At 34.9% G+C, this 17,639-nt stretch overlaps 1 protein-coding gene and 1 long non-coding RNA gene across 10 annotated transcripts in view; one reads left to right on the top strand and one right to left on the bottom strand.

The window, feature by feature from the left end:
* Window positions 1-4,594, bottom strand: part of LOC102161811 (uncharacterized) — a 277,061-nt gene extending 272,467 nt beyond the window's left edge. For all 9 annotated transcript variants that reach the window (XR_014824994.1, XR_014824998.1, XR_014824993.1 and 6 more), the window contains exon 1: window positions 4,488-4,594. This is a non-coding gene — a long non-coding RNA (uncharacterized LOC102161811). The remainder of the gene's footprint in view (window positions 1-4,487) is intronic.
* Window positions 4,595-4,796: 202 nt separating this feature from the next.
* Window positions 4,797-16,263, top strand: HSPA13 (heat shock protein family A (Hsp70) member 13). The gene is made up of 5 exons (XM_001924920.7): window positions 4,797-4,833; window positions 6,349-6,689; window positions 9,339-9,552; window positions 11,299-11,466; window positions 13,126-16,263. Exons 1-5 carry the CDS (start codon window positions 4,809-4,811, stop codon window positions 13,791-13,793), a joined length of 1,416 nt encoding a protein of 471 aa, XP_001924955.1. The 5' UTR covers window positions 4,797-4,808; the 3' UTR covers window positions 13,794-16,263.
* Window positions 16,264-17,639: the final 1,376 nt, after the last annotated feature.

Raw genomic sequence — 17,639 nt, 5'->3', positions numbered from 1 at the left:
ATCTTTTTCATTACTACAAATGGGATCTTTCCTACCATATTTTTTTCTAAATGGTTACTGTTTGCATATAGGAAAATTACTTGTATACAATATTATTAAAGGGGCCCCCTATTCAATTCTTATTGTTTCTCAGATATTTTTAGTGTTGCTAATTTTTCTCTATATATAATTGCTATAGACTGAATTTTGTGCTTGTACCCCACGCCCATTCATATATTAACACTTAAGTCCCAATGTGATATATTATGAGATGAGACCTGAGGAGGTGATTAGATCTTGAAGGTATAACCCTCATGGTGGGGTTAGTACCCTTATAAAAGAGACTCCAGAGTTTCCTGTCCCTTCTACTGTATGAACACACAGAGACAAGACAGCTGTCCTTGAAAAAGGAAGCAGGCTCTCACCAGGCAGCAAATCTTCCAGTGCCCTAACCTTGGACTTCCCAGTTTTCAGAACTGAGAGAAATAAATTTCTGTTGAGCTATCCAGCCTATGGTATTTTGTTATAGTAGTCTGAACAAAAACAAAACCATATAATTAAAAAATAATCATAAATTTGTTTCTTTATCTTTTCCCCAAATTTACACTTCTATTTTATTCTCTTGCACTGGCTGTTAATTTCAGAGCTACAATCTAAAATGGTTGTAAATGGGTATACTTATCTCATTCTCAAATTTACTAATAATAATTTTAAGTTTAGAACTGGTTGTTTTGGGATTCGTATTTTTGACCATATAAGAAGTATCCAAGTGTTCCTATGCCTTTAAGTTTTTCTTATCTTTTGCTTTGATCAGAAATATATTTTCAAAATATGATACGTTACCTAATGGAGACATATATAATATATATTTCCATTTAAATTCATTTGAAATTTATAGGCAATATCTGAAATATAAGATATGGAATGAATTTTCACTTTCCAGAAGATTAAAAATATATGGAAGCAAAACAGTCTAGCACAAGAAAAAAGTGTATATAAATGCTCTGGTTCATCAAATGAGATTTGTCCCATTATGGAATAATTTTAACATAGGAGTAATCTTTTATGCTTAAATATTACAGTGTTTTCAACTTCGTAAGCCAATTATACTCCAATAAAATTTATTAAAAATAAAAAATAATAAATAAATAAATAAATACTATAGTGTTTCATAGAATCCAACAGTTATCCACACTAATTTGTAATTTCAATATACTTTTTAAATCAATGTGCAGAGAACTGGATCAATTTTCCATTCAATGAATTTTTCTTATACAGATGATGAAAGATAAATGAGCACAGATTAAACAACAGCAAGGGCAATTTGTCCCCTGAATTACATTAATACATTGTAGGATTTTTTTATTATTTGGCAATGATTTTCCTAATATAGTACATTTTTTAAATAACAATGTGAATTATTGGGATATATAATTAGGCTATTTTTTCACTCTACATACTACTTTTAAAGATTACATCTACTCACTAAATTGAAGGTGAGGTTTAATTAAGAGAATGAAAACTAATTGAGAGCATAATTTTTTTTACTCCACTTGACCTGTTATTTTTCTCTCTGTAAATGAGGGGAGAGGTCCACCTTGCTCTCCAAGATACTTTTGAACTATTATTTATCCAAAAGTCTCTAGTAGTTACAACTGCATTGAAAAAAGACAATGTAACACTTTGGGAGTCTTTAGTCTAAACATTTATATTTATGAATATTATAAAAATTGATTCCAAATCTGTCATCTGATATATTTTTTGCCTTTACTACTTCCTTTGTTGATACATTTTGCTATAAGGCTTTTAAAAGATTTACTACAAATGCTTTAAGTAGTATGTATTTTCTCTATGGAAAATTGAAAAAAGTACATTTTTGATTTTATCTCACTTGGTATTAACAACCTATTCTTTTTTTCTATAATTTTATGATTTTAAGGTCCTTCAGGAAATTTTCTTTATATACTTAAAATGATCTACTTATGCTTCTACTTCTTAAATTCTGTATTCTAAATATTACCTACTACCTCTCTGCTAAGAAAAATGAAGAAATCAGTATATCCACACTTCTTTACATACTCCTTCTCTCATCCTTATTTCCCAATTCTAGTGTTTTCTGTTCTTTATATCGCTACTATAATTCTGAGAAACAATTAGAATAGTCTCACTAGCATTCTTTATTCCTCTGGTTGTAAGCACATAAGGAAGAGATAAGTGACAATAACTACAGCCAAATTTAGACGATTTAGATAATGATATTTAGGACTTATGAGCTGATGAAGTTTTAGATGGACTCTGAGTTGATGGCTTTTGTATGTAGATGTACATAAATCTTTGGTGGCCTCCAGAGAGTGAAATGCAGTAGGCAGAATAACAGCCTTCCAAAGAAGCCTAATTCCTAGAACTGTAACTATGTTACTTTATATGGCAAAATGGTCTTTATAGGTATTTCTAATTACAGAGTTCAAGATGGGGAGATAATGCTGGATTGTCCGGGTCAGTCCATTTAATCACATGATGTCTTCTGAGAGGGAACTAACCTACACTGTTGCTTGCTTTGAAGACAGAGGAAAAGAATCTCCCAAGCCAAGGAATATAGGTGGCTTCTAGAAGCTGGGAAGAGTCCTTGGTATAGCGCTAGCAAGAAATGGGGAACTTGATCTTATAATTGCAAGGATATGAATTCTGTCAGCAATAAGAATTAGCAGGAAACAATTCTCAAGAACCTCCAGAAAGGAATTCAGCCCTGCTGACTTAAATTGATACTGTGAGACCCATACCAAATTTTTGATCTATAGAACTGGAAAATTATAAATTTGTTGTTGCTTATAAGACACTAAATTTGTAGCAATTTGTTAAAGCCACTAGAGAAAATTAACAAGCTGTTTAGTTTAATTTTAATTTCTCCCCTAGATTAAGGGCCATCCACTCTGAAGTCATGTAAGTTCTACTTACTTTTTGAACTACAGGATCCTATTAATAAGCACTAAGGGGTGGGTGTCAGGGATAAAGGCAATGACCACTGCCTGCCAAAACTGAGTAATCCTCCTAAATTGGTTTACATCTCTAGTCCTCTCAAACTTTCATCTCATGTTTTACAATCCAGCAATTCTGATCTGTGAAATAGTCTTCTGCTTCTATGCTCTTGGTAATTCAGTTGCTTCTTTCTTTAAAATTCTTATTAAAGTATAGATGATTTACAATGCTCCTTCAATTTCTGCTTCCCTCTTTTTGGATTATCTCCAGTCAATTGCTTCTTATCATCCCATTAACCCATCTCCTGGCTCCCTTTTACTCTATAGAGTAGGCTTAGACATATCCTCTTGCACTAAGCCTCCTCTTGAAGATAAAATTATACAGCCTTTATTCAATTCTGTTTCTGCCCTATGTCCATATTGCAATTGTGTTATACATCATAATAAATTACATTTATGTGTTTACCTTCTTTCTCTCCTGGTTGTTACTAGTGGCTAACACTGTGCTCAATAAATGATTTTCATGAATTAAGTGTTTGAATTATGCATTCTTCCTAAGGAAATGAGAGAGAATAGTATTCACAATAAATATATATACACTTTTTATTCTTTGCATTATGAAATACTTTTTAAAAATACACAAAAGTGGAGACAACATTATAATGAATCCCCATGAAACATAATTCAGTTTCAGCAACTATCAATATTTTCATACATATTTTTAAATCTTCTAGAAATCCAGTGGCAGATTATTCCCCTAGCAGGCTGACCTCTTGTCAACGGGATTGTTTGACTTATAATTAAGGTGAGGAAATAGATTTCAAGTCTCCGGGTCATAGTTTTAACGAACTTCAACTGCAGTAATGGACAAAATACTCTCAGAAGGCGCCAATTAAGTACTACCAGTGACCACGAAGCGAGAAAAATCGCGTCTGTTAAAGAGACTATAACCAGAAAAACGCTTCCCAAGTGTCCTGAATGTCCACAGCATGTTATGGGATCTGTGTATGAATGAAACCATTCCTATCACTTATGACTTAAGAGAAAGCTAGGGTATTTTGTTTAGATTTTTGTTTTCTTAGGCCACCTCAGTGTTAGCAATAGAGAAAATGTGTGTGTCCCCCGCCACCTTTGGATAAATCTGACTGAAGACTTCCTGAATTCATTTTTCTCAAAACAAAAGCAGAGGACCGATGATCTTTAGGGAGTTACAGGGACGCCCGCCCCTGCCTCCCCCTTCGCCTGCCCGCACTGCGGCAGGGCCTCTTCTAGGGATGCTGGGGGCGCGGGGCGGAGCGCGGGGGGGGTACGTTTACGCACCCGCATCTGGAATCTAAGATTCAAGGCAAAACAGCATGCTTCAAAAGCTAATATCTACAACATAACAAAGGCTGGACCCTGGGCCTGCTTAGCGACATCACCAAAACGCAGTAACCTAACGGTCCTCACTCTCCCACAGGCGAGCGCAGAGAGGCCAAAACTACCCTTCCCAGAATGCAAAACTGTGGGGCGGTGCTAAAGGAGAGTTTTTACCTCAATTTGGCTCGAGGCCCTTCAGGTTTGCTGGGTAAACCCAGTCCCTCCGCTCTGCTCTCCTCCAGCTCAGCCTAATTGGCTCGGTCGTCCGTGCGTGGGAGGGCGGCTCAGGCGTCACTGGCAGCGGTTGAATGGGGGCCCTTAGCTCCGCGTCCTCATGGTAAATGAAGTCCTTTCTCCAGCCGGCGGTGTAGTTTCTCCGGCCGCATCGCAGCAATTGGACTACATTTCCCAGGGAAGCGCGGGGCTGCCGGGGCGGTGTGGGGGCGGTGCCTCATATCTGGTACAGTCATCCCAAGCCTCTTCGGCGGGACTGTGATGGCTGGAGAGATGACGATCTTAGGTCAGTGACCGGGGTCTCTGAGGTTGTTTCGGGCACCGGAGCGGTTTGGGGAGGCCGGGCTGGAGGAGGCGGTTGTCGTATGTGCTGGATCCCGCTGGCGCAGCTGGAAGGGCGCCAGAAAGATGACTTAGAGGCGGTTTGGGGCTGTTTGCGACGTCGGGTTGGGGGTCTCTTCTAGGAAGGCCTGGGCCGCAGTAGGCCCGGGTAGGGCTGGCGGCCATCCTCTGCGTACATTCCAGGGACCTCGGGCATTGGGAAGAATTCTTTTCTAGAGAATGTCGATCTTTGAATCTTTGGTTGAATAGGGGCTTTTGAGAGGCTGCCAGAATGTGCGTCTCCTAGACCCCTTTGTGGAGGAAGGGGAGGAGCAAGCAGCAGCATCCTGACCTGTGGATTCCTGGGATGCTGGATTTTGAGAGGTCCGGGCCTCTTTGATGTATTGTCCAATGTTCTTTCCACCAATCTTGGAAGAAATTACCCTCTCGGGACGAGAAAGTGGTGAAATGCTTCGAAATGCGTATGTAGGAGCAAGAGGAAAGTGGGATTGGCACCTGATTTCATTTCTTTGAGTTATGTGTTGATGAGGATGAGCTAACAATTGGTTAAACTGACTCCTACAAATTGTCGTTTGGGGTTGTATGTAACATGGATGGACACAGGTGTATAACACAGTGTCCTGAAGCCAAATAAAAGATTAATTGTAAATTTAAAGCGGCCTCTTTCTTCATCACCCATGTATACAATTTTCATGGCTTTGGTTCATACATATTTTTTTTTCCATCAATTAATATTTATTGAACAATCTGAAGTTGGCTAGGGACCATTCTTGGTGCAGGGAATACAATGATAAACGAAACCTGACTTTAAGGTGCTTTATGATTTCATCAGGGTTACATACTTTTATTATTCTCCTTCCCTAAATATCTGTAAGAAGTATTTCCTTAATTCATATTTAATACAGAAAAAGGTAACTATGTTCTGTTATGAAGTGACAGTTTAATGTCTAAGCAACTTCCAAAATTATTTTAATACAGCTTATTCATTTCATCCTTTTGAAAGGAAAAAAGAGGGGGATAAAGAGGTTTAACCTTTAACAACAGGTTTTGCTGTGAAAATGTTAACAATAATGATATATAAAACATAAAACTGTAAATCTAAATAGCGATCGATCAGGATTTGGATTATATCTGGCTTTTGCTCTAGGTGAATGACTTTTCCTGTCAGCATTAGCACAGTTGTTATTCAAGTGTTTATACCTTTTATCCCTTTACTCACCCATACATGAAGTATACAAACAGGGTTTGTTGTTTTTACTTCACTTTAGTTGTATTATAATCAATTTACATTATGAAAAACTTGATGTTTGAAAAGTATTACCAAGAGTGCTATAAAAAATATTTTGAGAGTGTATTTTCAGTCTTGATTCAAAGAGTGGTACTCAAGGGCCTTTGCTGTAGTAATTTAGTATATTGTGCTAGTTTGATAAGACATAACTTTAATTTGCCTGTATTTCAGGATCAGCTGTTTTGACTCTCCTGTTGGCTGGCTATTTGGCACAACAGTATTTACCATTGCCTACTCCTAAAGTGATTGGTATTGATCTTGGCACCACCTACTGTTCAGTTGGGGTATTTTTTCCTGGCACAGGAAAAGTAAAGGTCATTCCAGATGAAAATGGGCATATCAGCATACCCAGCATGGTGTCCTTTACTGACGACGATGTTTATGTGGGGTATGAAAGCTTAGAACTGGCAGATTCAAATCCTCAGAACACAATATATGATGCCAAAAGATTCATAGGCAAGATTTTTACCCCAGAAGAGCTAGAGGCCGAAATTGGCAGATACCCATTTAAGGTAAGTTAAGCTAAAATCTGTTTTAATTTTGGTTCGGCATACTGTCTCAATTAATGCTTTGGCTTCAAGTTTCAAAACATTCTATTTCAGTAGACTCAATCTGCATGAAAGTTATCAACCAATTCCACGGCAGCTCCTAGATCAGTTCATTCAGTGGCACTTCAGTTCTATCAAGGACTTGGGACATTAACATACTATTACTCTGCCATCCTCAGAATGTCTGCATAGCTCTTTTGTTGCAGCAAGAGGCTAATGAAATCAATCCTGTGTACCTATAAATGTATGGATAGATGGATAAATAGATATTCTCTCTGTGTTTGTATGTATGTGTGTTTGTGTACAGAAAAAGAGATCATACTAGGCACGGTGTGTTAGGACTTGTTTGAAACTCATCAGTAGGTCATAGGCTATTTATTAGTCAATAGGCTCACATCATTATCTTTCATGGCTGCATAGAATGACTATTCCACCATTTAATTGTCCAGTCTCTGTCAGTGTACATTGTATTTTTCTTCTGATTTTCTACTATTATTGGAGTTTTAGTGAATATCCTTGTACATATATATTTTTAGCACATCTCTGATAATTTCCTAAATTTGAGTTCTAGAACTAGAATTGATAGGCCAAATGTATGCATGTTTTTAAGGCTTTTGATTTATATTGCCAGATTGAGCACCCAAAATTTTATATGCTCTTATCTATTTTAAAGGTGCCTATATCTTCACTAGTTGTTATTTTTCAATTTTGTTAATAGATAAGGGAAAATGGAATCATGTATTAATAAATTTCATTCCTATGATTTCTAGTGAGGTCAGACTTTTAAAAATTGGTTTATTGGCATTTTAATTTTCTTCAGTGATACATTTCCTATTCTTTGCACTAGTTTCTTTTGGGGTGTGTATCTTTTCCTTAATGACTATAAAATACTTTTGTGATATGCTTTCATTTTTTTCCTTCCTTTTTTTAAACTGATGATGTATAATTTTGTTTTTGAGCTTTCAAAAGCTAAATTTTTATGTGGTAAAGTCATTTCTTAATAATTTTTAAAAAATGTTTTTGGACTCTTACCATGCTTACAACGGTCTTTCCCACCCCATCCACTTGGGTTTTTTTTTTTTTTTTTTTTTTTTTTTTTTTTTTTTTTTTTTTAATGCTTTTACATGAGTACTTGTAGGTTTGGGTTTTGCTGTATTTTTTTCTTTTATACATTTAAATGTTTATTTCATGTAGGGTTTTTTTTGTTTTAAAAATTTTTTTTTGGTAAATTATGAGGTGTAATTCTAAACAAATAGAGTTCGAAATAGATATTCGTATCAGTGCTGCTTATTTAATAACCCATACATAAAAATTATCAAAGTTTTAAGTTCATTATTAAAGGAGAAAAAAAATTTCTTTGTTCTTTTTTAGCTTCTTTCTTTGGATCCTTTATTAATTTGAAATTTTTCTTATGTCATGATAAAGTCATATAAAGGTATACATTTTCCTCTAAATTACAGCTTTGAGTATATTACCTACTGATCCAAGAGTTATTTTAAGTTTTGGGTGTTCGTTTTGTTTGTTTTTTAAGATTCTAAATGATCTGATTTTCCTGTTTCTGTTTCAGAATCACGAAAGGTACTAGAATCTTTGGACTTTAAGGACCTTATTTTAAATGTCCATAGCTTGTTTTTCTTTTCCTCAGATAGGTTAAATACTTGTTGGATGGTTATATTTTCTTAATTGAAACCTAACTTGTAGTCTAGAATGACTGGATGAAAATTCTTAAAATGTCTTAGACTAATTCTCTTTTATTGTTGATGTTAATACAAACTATTGATGAAACTAGTGTGTTTTAATCTAATTTTCTAAATGTACAACTACATTAGCAGGAATAATATGCTCATACATGTTTTCATGCAAACAAGAATTTGAGTAATATTTGATCCTTAGATAGGAACATAATGATGTACTAAAATTATTCTTGCATATGTACTACAACATTCTTTTAGTTAATACTTTTTGGAAACAAATTAATTTTTTTTTTAAAAAGAAGATCTTGAAGAGTTCCCCCTATGGCTCAGTTGTAACGAATACAGCTAGTATCCATGAGGATGAGAGTTCGATCCCTGGCCTTGCTCAGTAGGTTAAGGATCCAGTGTTGCTATGAACTGTGGTGTAGGTCATAGACGTAGCTCAGATCTGGTGTTGCTGTCGCTGTGGCCTAGGCTAGCAGCTGTAGCTCCAGTTCAACCTCTAGCCTGGGAGCTTCCATATACCACACTTGCAGCCCTAAAAAGCAAAAAGGAAAAAAGGAGAAGATCTTGAGTCACATGTATGATTTAGCAACTATTATTCTTCCTATTTTATCATTTATCTTTCATGTAACATATATATCTTGAGACTCTTCTATGTTTCAGTTATATACTTAGTGATGAGTTTTATTATTCTGCTTTTGAAAACTGTGGAATAGATTCATTTTATAGATTTTAAAGTATAACTTTTAATAACTTCTAATCTTAGTAAATGTACTTGCTAGATAACATTAATTTAAAAGTAAGTTTTGATTGAATACATACTATATGTACTTGTGTTAGCATATATGTATGTATATGTAGATATATACACACACAACTTTATATATTCTTTTGTCTTTGCAAATCTTATTCACAGGTTTTAAACAAAAATGGTATGGTTGAATTTTCTGTGACAAGTAATGAGACTATCACCGTTACCCCAGAATATGTTGGCTCTAGACTATTGTTGAAATTAAAGGAAATGGCAGAGGAATATCTTGGAATGCCAGTTGCCAACGCTGTTATTTCTGTACCAGCAGAATTTGATCTAAAACAGAGAAATTCAACAATTGAAGCTGCTAATCTTGCAGGTAATATCACTTGCTTGAGTTGTGCTTTTCTCTCAGAATTTTTTTAGGTTGACAATCTGTAGTAAGCTGTAGTGTTTTGCAAACCACTTAAGTAGGTACCTAAATAAACTATACAGTAGACAAATCGGGTAGATTTTTATGTAGGTTTACAAATAGTTAAGAAAGCTCTGTGGTGCAATGTAAAATGTATATATTATGATAACCACCTATCAGTTAGGCATATGATAAAGACCAACAAAGAATATGGACACATGTTAGCAGTCAGAAATTTTTTCTTCCAAACTTTTTTTAATGTTAAAATGAACATAATGTTTTTTTAAAAAAATCTGAGGTGGGAGAAAATTCATTTAACACCATTCAACAAATATTGAGTGTCTTGGTAAACAAAACATAAATCATTTTTCTCATGGAGCATATATTCTGTTGGAGGGAACAGAAAATTAGCAGTGAAGATAAGTGTATTATGGGGTTTCTTACCCTTAGCATTATTGACATTTTGGGCCTGATTATTCTTTGTTGTAGGGAACTGTCTTGTGTATCATAGGATATTATTCCATACCATCCCTAGCTTGTACTCACTGGAAACTAGTAGCACCCTACCAACTGGTGACAGTTTTATGTCTGGCCCATAAAATGTCTCAAATGTCTCCAAAGGGACAAAATGACCTCTGGTTGAGAGCCTTGATACAGTGTATATCACAAAGTAACATGACATGAAAAAAAGGACAGGATGGGGACAGGCTTGCTGGGTGATGGGAGTATAGAGGACTTTTAGACCTCAAGAGACCTCACTGAGAAAGTAACAATTAAGCAGATTTGACAGAAGCAAGGTAGTGAAGCAAGCAGATTTGTAGAGGAAGTGTGTTGCAGGAGAATGACTGTCCAGTGTAGCAGCCATGAAAAGAGAATTTTCTAGTCATAAGAAGTTAAGAGGTTGGCCTGTGTGGCCAGAGCAGAGTGAGTATTAAAGTCAGAGAGATAAAGGGAAAGGTGTTATAATCTTTGAATAAATTCTTCAGTTTGAATAGTTTTTATGACTCTTAATATATAAAGCCATACTTCTTTCAAAGCCATTCACATGCAGCAGTTATTTTAAAGCAGGAATTTTGTTCAAGGAAATCTGATCTTTTGCCTGGGCATTTACTTTTTATCTTTACCCTGAGGTCAGATTTTGCTGTGTATTTCAGATTTGCATTCAGGTGTTTTGCATTACTTTTTTAAAGTGTCATTGTAGCATATCATTTAGATTTTTTTTTTTATTATCGCTTCTTTTTTGTTTATTCATCTGTTCTTTTTTTTTTATCAAAAAGTCCTTTTTAAAAGAACACAGTAAACTTATTTCCATTCGTTACATTATGTACTGTCAATTTGTTATAGTACATATTGACTAAAGTTTAATCATTTACATATTCCCAAGTAAAATATAGAAATTACAAGAGGCTGAGAGACTTTTTAAAAATTAAGTGGTAATTAATAAAGAATAGAATGATATATGTCACTGAATCTTGCCCTTTATTTCTTTATATTAAAATTTTTAAGTATAATTTTGATGACACCCATTTAGAAGAACCTGTATTTATCCTTCCCATTTCATTATTTTTATTGGATTTGCAACAGTTCTTTCTTATTATTACTCAGTGGAGTTTATGTCACAGAAGACACTATATTAATATAAGACTGAGTGGGAAGAAATTTCTTAATAGTGTGTCTTCTCAAGATTGTTCTTCCCTCAAACCAACTTTACAGGACTGAAGATCTTAAGAGTAATAAATGAGCCCACAGCAGCAGCTATGGCCTATGGTCTCCACAAAGCTGATGTCTTTCACGTCTTGGTAATAGATTTGGGTGGAGGAACTCTCGATGTCTCTCTGCTGAATAAACAAGGAGGAATGTTTCTAACCCGAGCAATGTCTGGTAAGAAAAATATAAAGAGGTTCAAGCACATTAACATATCTAATGTTCGTTTTTTTTGTCTTTTTTTTTTTTTTGCTGTTTCTTGGGCCGCTCCTGCGGCATATGGAGGTTCCCAGGCTAGGGGTCGAATCGGAGCTGTAGCCACTGGCCTATGCCAGAGCCACAGCAACGCTGGATCTGAGCCGCGTCTGCAACCTACACCACAGCTCACGGCAACGCTGGATCTTTAACCCACTGAGCAAGGGCAGGGACCGAACCCGCAACCTTGTGGTTCCTAGTCGGATTCATTAACCACTGCGCCACGAAGGGAACTCCCATTTTTAAACCTTAATTTTTTTTTTTAACAGCTGCACCTGAGGCATATTGATCCGAGCCACATCTCTGCGCTATGCCGCAGCTTGTGGCAACGCCAGATCCCTAACCCACTGAGTAAGACTAGAGATTTAACTCACATCCTCATGGATACCATGTTGAGTTCTCAGCCCGCTGAGCCACATGGGAACTTCTATTCTGGTATTCTTTGAGTACATTTTGGTGGTTTTCTGGACATGTAATCTTATGCCACCACTTATGTGTATGTATAGCAAAAAATTAAGTTTCAAAACATGACTGCACATCCTGTAAGTCAAATAAATATACTTCCAGTTATAGCTCAGTGAGCCAGTAGTTTTCACTTCCATGGGTAAGGTGACAGAGGAAAAGATTATTTTAAAACAAAGGATAAGTTGTTATTTAATATCTATTTCACAAAATAGATCTCTTTAGGAAATCTATCTTTCCTAAATCTTTAAGGAATCTTTAAGGAATTAAGCCTGTGGAGCTTAAGTTACAGGTGGTCTAACTTCTACATTTTTCTTCTTCTAACTGGATTATATTTAGAACCAAGTTTGGTACTTGGCATTTATATTACATTACTCTTTTCCTTATTAAATTGGTTTTTCTACTTCTCAGTTCTTAACCAATTAAGCAAAAGGATTTTTTTTTTTTTTTTTAGATAGAATGCTTACTGGTACTTTTTAATTATAAGAAGGACTTTTCTTCTCTTGAAAATAATGACATTTAGTGTTTTTAAATTGGTACTTAAAAGTCTGTATTCTCAATCTCTTACTTTCTGAAAAATTATTTGGTATCTTACTAAGAGACAATTACTTTTGTATCATTTAAACCCAAATGTGCACTGTATTTTAATGTACACATTTTGGAGTTCCCGTTGTGATGCAGCAGAAACGAATTTGACTAGGAACCGTGAGGTTGCGGGTTCGATCCTTGGCCTTGCTCAGTGGATTAAGGATCTGGCATTGCCATGAGCTATGGTGTAGGTTGCAGGCACACCTTGGATCCTGCGTGGCTGTGGCATAGGCCAGTAACTGTAGCTCTGATTTGACCCCTAGCCTGGGAACCTCCATAGGCCATGGATGCAGCCCTAAGAAGCAAAAAAAAAAAAAAAAAAAAGTACACATTAGAGTTAAAATAATTTTAACCCAGTTATTTTTAATTAGTCTTTGTGTGGATATAAACTTAATAACACATTAAATAGGAATTTGTTATTTCCAAAATATCAGTTTTATAAATATATACTATATAGACACATGTATACATACACACAGGTATGCAAATACATTCATAAATACAAATAAACTTTTTTTATTTTTAACTTAGGAAACAATAAACTTGGAGGACAAGATTTCAATCAAAGATTGCTACAGTACTTATATAAACAGATCTATCAAACATATGGCTTCATACCCTCTAGGAAAGAGGAAATCCATAGATTAAGACAAGCTGTGGAAATGGTCAAATTAAATCTGACTCTTCATCAGACTGCTCATATGTCAGTATTACTGACGGTGGAGGAAAAGGACAGGAGGGAACCTCAGAGTACTGACGCTGAACTGCCAAAGGACAGACTTTCCTCAGCAGACCGTCCCCATATGAACCGCGTATTTGGAGCTACCCTTTCTGAAAAGAAAAATGGAGAAAGTCAGGTTTTATTTGAAACAGAAATATCACGGAAGCTCTTTGACACCCTTAATGAAGATCTTTTCCAGAAAATACTTGTACCAATTCAGCAAGTCTTAAAAGAAGGTCACTTGGAAAAGACTGAGATTGATGAGGTGGTTTTGGTTGGGGGCTCAACTCGTATTCCTCGAATCCGCCAAGTCATTCAGGAGTTCTTTGGGAAGGATCCCAACACGTCTGTAGACCCTGACCTGGCAGTGGTGACGGGAGTGGCTATCCAAGCAGGGATTGATGGAGGCTCTTGGCCTCTCCAAGTCAGTGCTTTAGAAATTCCCAATAAGCATTTACAAAAGACCAACTTCAACTGAATTATGGAGGGGTGAATACATGAGATTTTGTCTGATGATCTCTTCTCCTTTATCAGACCACCTCCATCGGCCAAATAAAGTCTCTAAAATAGCTCACAAATTTACCTAAAAGGTAACATTTAGATATATGAAATTTTATGTAACATTTTGTTTTAGTGTTGAATGTTACCAGGTTGATCCTTCTTGATTTCAGAGAGATCCCATTCCAACAAATACTTTTTAAAGCGATAGAATTGAGGTAAAACTCTGTTATGGGAGCACAGGTGGCTATATTTTCTTAATTCTGGAAGTAGATAACCATGTGCACTTAAAATTATATTCTGTAAACATGCCTAGTGCCATTACAGGATTCCCAGCTCTTACTAAATTGTATTAGCAGGAGCTGGTACTTTATTTACTTTATTTACCTGTAACTCTTAATTTGAACTATACTTGAAGGACAGTGGTGATGTCAGGTACTTACATTGGCTGGGAGATAAGCAGTATTGTTAATAAAAGCTGCATATACAATATCTAGTAACTGCCCTATTTTGTAACAAAAGTACTTAAATTCAGTATCGCATTATGTGTCCTATTCACGTAACCCCCATTCTCCAGATTTTTAAAATATTTTTATTGGATCAGTTTATTTTCTTTCTAAAGTAGCTGTAGATTTATTAAAATGTTTCATTGCCAGAGAGTAGAAATACCCAATTTGTATTTTAGTTCCTTCATCTGCTATGCCTCATTCTCTGCTTGGATCTCCGTGATTCTGCCTGGTTAGAAATTTATATAATTGCATTCTTAAAATGTGGTGGTGTCACAGTAAAGCTGTCATTACTGTCTTTTTTTGTTGTTGTTATTTAAGACCTTTATAGACATTGGTAAACAGCAGTAATTAGGTACAATATTCATTTATTTTACATTTTTGGTTTTGTTTCACTGTTTATTTTCAGTAATCCCTGGAGAATTTAGCTTGCAGTCGATTTTGTTTCACTGAGATTTTTCTGCATATTTAGTTTTGAATGCAGAAAATTGTACTCATTTGTTAAAACTTTGTTTCCATCATTTAAAAAATCAGACTTGGACTCTTTTTAGCCTTAAGGTTAATCTCTGATGAGAGCAAAAACTTGATGAATACTGGAAGTAATATGGAAATCTAATGTGGAAAGCAATGTGAAAAAATGACCACAAATCAGCATTTGTTGTAGTTTTGGTTTGTGTCCTTTTAGAAAAGCTATAGGAACCAAGAAAGAAAATACAACAGTTTTATTTCTGTGATGCTCCTATTATTTGAAGATTTTTTTTTCCCTAATAGAGGCAAACTTCCTGTCAATATTCAAAAATTAAACTCTGGTCAACATTTTTGCTGATATGAAATATGTCTGCTTTATCCATTGTTGAATTTAAAAGGATGTTGGGTTTCCAATCACTGAAAAAGAGAAATAAGCAAACTCTTCAGCAACATCAGAACATTTCAGCTTCTAAAGTAAACAGCTGAGTGTTTTTTGCAAAAAAAAAAAAAAAAAAAAAATTTCTTAGCAATGAAATTGTTATTAAAACAATTTCAATTAAATACTTTTGTGTATAGAAATTGTCTGTAGTAGGTAGATAGAAAAACAAAATGTCTGTTTACGTGTTTTATTTCAGAACTAAGGAGAAATGCCAAAGAGGAATCCTTCACTGCGATAGGAGAATATTCAAGTGTTCTCTTGGACTGTATATAAATCTTTAATAAATTTTAGAATTGATAAATATCTTTTTGCGGAGGTCTTTAAAAGTGTTCAGTTTATCAGAATCTCCACATATTATCAGCTTTAACCTAAAGCATTTTAAGATTTTTTTTAAAAGCTTGAATTTCTCCAGTGTATGAGATAGTTCAGGACAATCTCTTAACACTTTTTAGAGGAAACAGTTTGCAAAATAAGGGCAGCTAATCTCATACCCTATAATTGAATTTAAATAATTTGATTGTGTCCAAAAAATACAAAGGCAGTGTTGGACTTTGGGGACAATAGTAGCATATTCTCTAGAGTGGTTATACCTTTAAAAAAATGAAGTAATGTCTGTCTTCATATTTTAGGAGGTTATATATAAATAGTCTTGAAATCAATGTAGTTTATTTATTTAAAAGATAAAAGTGTATCCTGAAAGGGATCATTAATGCATAATCTGAAGACATTTTTCATAAAACAAACTTAATACATTTTGGTTGTACATCTTGCTAGTGTTTTTTGAAGTACATAACTTAAAATATTAATTGTCTTGTATGATTAGAATATGTGAATGAGTAATTTATTTTGTGTCAGGAATGTTTTGGTACTTACTATGTTTTCACGGGAACCACTGATGTATCAGCAGATAACTATTGTGTTATATAACATGTTCTGAAGAGCATAGTTATTGTGCATAACAAATTGTGCCTCTTAAGTGTATACAGGTAATTCACTTTTAATGTAAATAAATACTACTTTGCAGTTTGTTTTTTAAACCGTGTCCTTTATTTTCTATTCCAGAGTAGGCCAGAGTACGTTTTTGAGGTATGTCAGTAAGAAAGGAAATGGAGGTAGAGCTGATCTGATGCTCAAGGCACATGACTTGAGTGGCTGTCGCCTAGTTCCCTTCATCCTGAATATGCCCAGGAATTGCTTACTTTTCTACTTATTTCTCTAATTTAGGAGACATTTCTTATATCATGAGTTATGAATACCAATGCATGGATTTTGACCATAATGGAGACAAAATTAATCTAGATAGCTTATAAATAATCATATATGATGGACTGCTATAATCTTTTGGTTGGTGATTAATACTTTTATAATTATCTAATAAAATTTGTATTATTCTTTGGGCAAAAAGCTCAATATGTATTTTTTTAAGAAACTCCTTTGATTAATACAGTCTTTTCAAATGAACCCTTAAATAAAACTAGTAGTTTTGACTCTCCAGTCACTAGTTCCTGTGATTCCTTAATACCTGTTTTAACTACCATTGCTGAGTGATTCAAGTGTATGAAGAAATAGAGTGACACATCCATATTTATTTCACTTGACAAATAAACAGTGCCCCATTGAGGCAGGCAGCTTCTAATGTGACTCTGCTCCTGACCTGGTATTCAAGGTTTCACATGATGAGCCACAGTTAAAATTCAAATGTAGTTTTGTGAGAGACCCTAAGCCAGAATCACTCAGCTAAGCAATTTCCAGATTCCTCATTCATGGAAACTGAGATGATACATTTTTGTTGTTTTAAGCTGACTTTTTATTCACTTACTATTCAGTATATGATGGAGTGCTTAATATGTACCAGGAGTGTTCTAAATGTTGTAATAATATTAATTATTTTAACTTTGTTCTAGCAAACATAAGTAGGTACTGTTATCCCCATTTTCAGATAGGAAAAGTAAGGCATAAATGTGTTAAGTAGTTTCCTCAGGATTATACAGTTAATAAGTAGCAGTTATTCAAAATCCAGTCCATGTTTAGCCCCACTACTGTGCTGCCTTATCCAGCCCATGATATAGTCCTATAGTACCTTTTTTGTTCACTACTAATATTAATTTTTTTAACACAATAACATTATCTTGAGTAATTTTGGCTTAGTCATATTTATTTTTCCTTTCCTTTTACTCTTCAAATATATGTGAAGAGGCTGTGATTGATGACTACAGGTATAAATAGGCTAAAACATTAACCGATATTTATGAAATATCCAGTTCCCTTTCTCAATGGAATTCAACAGCTATTTATTCAATGGTTACAGAATACAAAACAGTGCTAGGCACTACAGGGATTGTAAAGACAGGACATTTTAGGTAGCTTACATTCTAAGGAAGGAGGCTTTAACACAGTGTTTCATGACTTTTAA

This window comes from Sus scrofa, chromosome 13 (assembly GCF_054392235.1).
Source record: "Sus scrofa isolate SSC_HxYL_T2T_F1_AM1 chromosome 13, Sscrofa_HxYL_maternal_Yorkshire_Landrace_v2.0, whole genome shotgun sequence".
NCBI lineage: Eukaryota > Metazoa > Chordata > Mammalia > Artiodactyla > Suidae > Sus > Sus scrofa.
Note: the sequence above shows the minus strand (reverse complement) of the source record. Positions and strands in the feature narration are given on the sequence as shown.